General features: G+C 44.8%; 1 protein-coding gene across 1 annotated transcript in view; it reads left to right on the top strand.

Annotated features, from left to right (window-relative positions):
• LOC311133639 (cadherin-23-like) overlaps window positions 1–5,663 on the top strand; it is a 601,713-nt gene extending 596,050 nt beyond the window's left edge. Inside the window, exons 61-63 of the mRNA XM_084167165.1 lie at window positions 3,932–4,051; window positions 4,246–4,356; window positions 4,810–5,663. Of these exons, the coding sequence (XP_084023291.1) occupies window positions 3,932–4,051; window positions 4,246–4,356; window positions 4,810–5,157 (579 nt within the window). The 3' untranslated portion in view covers window positions 5,158–5,663. The remainder of the gene's footprint in view (window positions 1–3,931; window positions 4,052–4,245; window positions 4,357–4,809) is intronic.
• Window positions 5,664–6,000: the final 337 nt, after the last annotated feature.

Raw genomic sequence — 6,000 nt, forward strand, 5'->3', positions numbered from 1 at the left:
GGAGGGCTGAGCAAGCCCCCATCCACATCGACGGGGCTGTAGTGGAGCGGGTTGAGAGCTTCAAATGTCTCGGGGGCCACATCACCAAGGAATTAACAAGTTCCACACACATCAACACAGTCGTGAAGGCACAACAACTCCTCTTCCACCTCAGGAGGCTGAAAAGATTTGCCATGGGCCCTCAGATCCTCAAGTTCTACAGCTGCACCATTGAGAGCATCTTGACTGGCTGCATCACCGTTTGGTATGGCAACTGCTTGGCATCCGACTGCAAGGCACTACAGAGGCTAGTGCGTACGGCACAGTACATCATTAGGGCCGAGCTCCCTGCCATCCAGGACCTCCCTACCAGGTGGTGTCAGAGGAAGGCCCTAAAAATTGTCAAAGACTCCAGCCTCCCCAGTCATAGACTGTTCTCTCTGCTACCTCACGGCAAGTGGTACCGATGCACCAAGTCTGGAACCAACAGGGCCCTGAACAGCTTCTACCCCCAAGCCATAAGACTGCCAAATAGTTACCGAAATAGCTACTCGGACTATCTGCATTGACCCTTTTTGCACTAACTCTTTTGGCTCATCACGCTGCTTGCTACTGTTTATTATCTATCCTGTTGCCTAGACACTTTACCCCTAGCTATGTATATGTACATACGTATCTACCTCAATTACCTCGTACCCCTGCACATCAACTCGGTACTCGTACCCCGTGTATATAGTCATTAATCATTGTGTATTTATTCCTTGTGTTATTATTTTTTCTGCATTGCTGGGAAGGGCCCGTAAGTAAGCAATTGACTGTTAGTCTATACCTGTTGTTTACGAAGCATGTGACAAATAAAATTTGATTTGATAATCAGATAAGAGGAAGGGCTGCATCAAAATGAATGAATAGCGGGAAAGGACGCAATTGCGCATTCGATGACCTTGCACTGGTCTTTTCCTACTAGCACTGACTTTGCTGAAAACTTCTTTATTGAAGAAAAATGTACTTACAACGACTGTGATATGTGGTTGTCTCACCTCGCTATCTTAAGATGAATGCACTAACTGTAAGTCACTCTGGATAAAAGCTAAATGACTAAAATGTAAATGTATGTAAATGTAGTGTTGATTCTGATAGAAACATACAGTACCTAGAACATGGTTGACATATTCTCAGAATATTAGAAATGTGTATATTAACAGTAGCATGTCGGTACTATCTCTCATTTGCCATTTCAGCAATGATGTTGCCAGTTATACCAAAACAATACACAACACAGAGATCCATCGCCATGTTTTAATGTGGAAACAAATACAAAAATCACTTGGGACAAATCACAGAAATCACTATTTTAAAGGGGCAATCTGCAGTTGCTACATCCTTTTTGGAACGTTGAAATTAACGCTATTTACATGGTATGTGGTGTGGATTTCAAGAAGACGATGGAGAGATGCTCAACTATATAAAATTATTAAATACTGATAGTTTATGAGATAGTGGAAATGATAGTGCAAAAGTGGTCATAATTTCAATTTAAGGGGCAATCCTACAGATTACCATCTTTCAATGAGAAACTGATTTTAATTTGATCAGTTAGGGGTGTTGTATCTATTGCCAAATAATGACAATGACTTATAGTACTTAGAACGTAAGAGTAGTGTGACTCCCCTAGCAGGTCTCAAACGCAGGTCAGCAGCACCAATGACGAACGCCCTAAACACTATCCCAATAAGGGATATCCCTAGGGCATATGCTTATTGGGCCAGTATAGTTGGACTCTGTTGAGAAGCAAACCCTAAACCCTTCTCCCTAGGCACTTGTGTAGATCTGAAACTACTGGATACTGTAGGTATAAGCAATAGGGTGAATGCACTTTGAAGTAAATCTCAGCTCTGTTAAAAGTACACTCAAGAAAAACTATTTTACATTTACATTTTACTCATTTAGCAGACGCTCTTATCCAGAGCGACTTACAGTTAGTGCATACATTATTTTTTTTCATACCCCATGTGGGAATCGAACCCACAACCCTGACGTTGCAAACGCCATGCTCTATCAACTGAGCTACATCCCTGCCGGCCATTCCCTCCCCTACCCTGGACGACGCTGGGCCAATTGCACGCTGCCCCATGGGTCTCCCGGTCGTGGCCGGCTACGACAGAGCCTGGATTTTATTGACCTTAGTGATTCAGGAGTAACATTTAAACAGGGTTGTAATGCCCCACCAGCATTAGACAACTATACAAAAAGCCCTAATATTGCTGAAATAAGTCAATAAAATCAATGATGGGAGAGTAGTCAGATTAACTGATAACTGACACAGATATGGTGATAGAGCAGGAAGATCGGAATGCTGTGAACCAAGAGGTTGTGAGTTCAAATCCCAGGGGAGGACATGCTGAATAATAATGATGGAATAAATGAACATGCACAATGTAATCATGTATGTATAATCTGTACGTTGAAAACACTATGTTAAAAGCATTGTTTGTGTGTGTGTGTCCCTAACATTGCCAACAAACAAAGAGCTGTGAATGGATCAGTGGTTCACTAATCAGAGCCTACAATGGGCTCGGCCACAGTAACAAGGGGAGATGTGTAATGATGAAACAATTCTTTGTTTTTTTGGAGAGTGTTTCCTTGGGACCATCAGGTGACGTCCTGACGAGTGATACACAGGAATGTTCTTGCAAAGTTCCCATGAAATGTGTCTAGAACATCAATATCTTATATTCGTAGAAAATGGCAACCATGTTCAGTGGGATGTTGATGGAATATTCTCCTAACACACAGAAAACTGGACACAGGAATGTTCTTGCAACGTTCCCATGAAACATTTACATTTTAGTCATTTAGCAGACGCTCTTATCCAGAGCAACTTAGAGTTAGTGAGTGCAGTGTGGGAATCGAACCCACAACCCTGGCGTTGCAAGCGCCATGCTCTACCAACTGAGCTACACGGGGACCGACATGTCTAGAACATTAATATTGAATATTCTGAGAAAATGTTAATCACGTTCTGTTTGACGTTAAAGGAATGGTCTCTTAGAAACAGTCCTTACAAGTCACTGGAACATTCCTATGAAAACATTAGGTAATGACCTAATGAGACTCTTAAGGGGGCGTTCTCTAAAGTTGTGGAAACGTTTGTTGTTAGCTGGGACTACACAGGAAAAATATACACAGTGAATTCCTCCTCTGGCCTAGCCAGGTATTGTGCTACTAACACTGTATATTTGTATTTGTATTTGTATTTGTATTTATTATGGATCCCCATTAGCTGCTGCCAAGGCAGCAGCTACTCTTCCTGGGGTCCAGCAAAGTTAAGGCAGTTATACAATTTAAAAACATTACAATACATTCACAACAGATTTCACAACACACTGTGCCCTCAGGCCCCTACTCCACTACCACATATCTACAATACAAAATCCATGTGTACGTGTGTGTATTGTGCGTATGTTATCGTGTGTGTGTATGCATGTGTCTGTGCCTATGTTTGTGTTGCTTCACAGTCCCAGCTGTATATAGTCCTAGGGAAGATGACACCACAATCTGTCTCAGGTTTACATGAGCTCCAATTAGTCATCATGGCTCTGCCCTCCGAATGACCCTCAGGCTGGGATTCAATCAAAGGCACATTGTCAACAAGCGCACTGCACTTGACTTTTAAAGGTAATTTACACTTGAGTCGACATCCGCAACGTTTACTGTGTATACGATCTCAGCCAACATCATGGAAATTGCCTGCATGTCGACAGTGCAGTACGCATTTGATTGAATCCCGGCCAAAGTCAGCTCTGGATCTCTGTGTCTCTCATATCCCCAGTGCTGCCTTCCAAGGCCAGGCGTTTGTCTTTCACTGAACTGTGTGTGTGTGTGCGTGTGTGTGCGTGTGTGTGTGTGTGGGTGGGGATGTGTGGATGGGTACGTGCGTTACACCTTGCAGGGAACATTTGGCCGCGAGCCTCAGGTCAAGCCTGAGGATGACCGCTACCTGAGGGCAGCCATCCAGGAGTATGACAACATCTCCAAGCTGGGCCAGATCATGAGGGAGGGGCCCATTAAGGTAAGGGACACACAAACACACATACTGTATGTCCTCTCAGGTGGCAGAGACCACACATTCCTGTTGGGGACTAATATTTCTGCTTGTAAAACAACCATTGGTTTTGAGGTGCTGTGCAGCAATCTGAAACCTATTGGGATGGTAAATGGGATTTTGATTGACTGTGATTGTGACCCTAACTGCTGTCCTATCAGGGCTCATTGCTCAATGTGGTTCTGGACGACTACCTGAGGCTCAAAAAGCTCTTTGCAGCCAGACTGGTCACCAAGTCGACCAGCCAAGGCGACCAATCGTCAGTCACAGAGGTGGGACGTGAGAAGAAGCAGGTCTAATCCTGTTGCTGTGTGCTGTCCTGTTCCCTGCCACCACCATTGGAGGGCGCTAAATCACTCCTCTGTTTCCCCCACTGGCGCTTCTCCCTCTCAGTCTCTGACTCTGCTTGCATGACTCCTGTAGGCCACTGCCACCCCACTCTACTGCTCTATAGGATGTTGCCACTCACTGCTAGTGCTAACTGCTAACTACCTGCTATTTTTCCCCTCAGAATTCCTTTCAGGCTAATTTCTGACTGCTGCACCTTTTCAACATTATTGCATCTGACTGTCAATGTTATTTACTTTCAATGAGACAATTGGTGCGAACTGCTTTTTTGCTTTTGAAAAATGTTGTCCTATCCCCTAACTTCCATCAACCCTCTACTCTTTAATATAATCTTTCCATTCCTCTCTTCCATGTCTCTACCTTCATTCCTCTCCCAGTTGATCCAGAGTGACCTGGATGATGACGAGGATGAGCGAGTGGGCATGGGTGGCAGCTGGGGCACGCTGCGCTTCAAACACAAGCTCCCCGTGGAGATGAGGGGACCCGACGGTGTGCACGTTGTCCACGGCAGCACGGGCACGCTCCTGTCCTCTGACCTCAACAGTCTGCCTGAGGACAACCAGCTGGCCCTGGCGCGCTCCATGGAGGCGCTTAACGCCACTGACAGTGGGCTGTACGCCGAGCGCAACGCCCGTACCGAGTCGGCCAAGTCCACACCGCTGCACCGCAACAACAAGGACGATGACACACTGTCCGAGAGCCCGCTGGAGATCACAGAGTTATGACTAGCCGAAGCCTCGCTGGTCTGAGAAGATCCACCACTGAGTGGACTGTCCTCCTGTCCCCCTGCCTCTTCCTCTATCCTCGCCTCAAAGACTGAGGGCCAGACACTGACCACTGTGACCAGTATACAGCCAGGGGAGATTTGGGAAAGCGGGTAGAGGGCCAGGGGTTGGAGGAGGTGGAGTGTGTGCAGTCTGGGAACTTCAAATGCCAGTGAAGATCTTTGTGAGCCATGGATGGCATGTGTGAGGGATTTTTATTTGGTTTAATGTCTGATGGTGGATCAAAGGCATAGGCCTATGTGTCAATCGAAGACCTGGAACATAGAATAGCAAAGCAAACTGAAAGACTACTAAGATAAAACATTTTGATAACTAGGACATTATGGCCAGCTTGTCTGGGACACCCTCTCTTGCAGGACCCTATTTGGTCTCCTACACATTCATCTAAGATCCAGGTGTCCAGCTAACAACAAACATTCCCACACCTTTAGAGAACGTTCCCTTAGGAGTCTCATTAGATCATTAGCAGGTGGTGTAAAGTACTTAAGTAAAAATACTTGAAAGTACTACTTAAGTAGTTTTTTGGGGTATCTGTACTTTACTTTACTATTTATATTTTTGACAACTTTTACTTTTACCTCACTACATTCCTAAAGAAAATGATGTACTTTTTACTCCATATATTTTCCCTGACTCCCAAAAGTACTCGTTACATTTTGAATGCTTACCAGGACAGGAAAATGGTCTAATTCACACACTTACTGTATCAATAGAACATCCCTGGTCATCCCTACAGCCTCTGATCTGTCTGACTCACTAAACACATGCTTCATTTGTAAATGA

This window comes from Coregonus lavaretus, assembly GCF_964263955.1.
Source record: "Coregonus lavaretus genome assembly, chromosome: 1".
Taxonomy (NCBI): Eukaryota; Metazoa; Chordata; class Actinopteri; order Salmoniformes; family Salmonidae; genus Coregonus; species Coregonus lavaretus.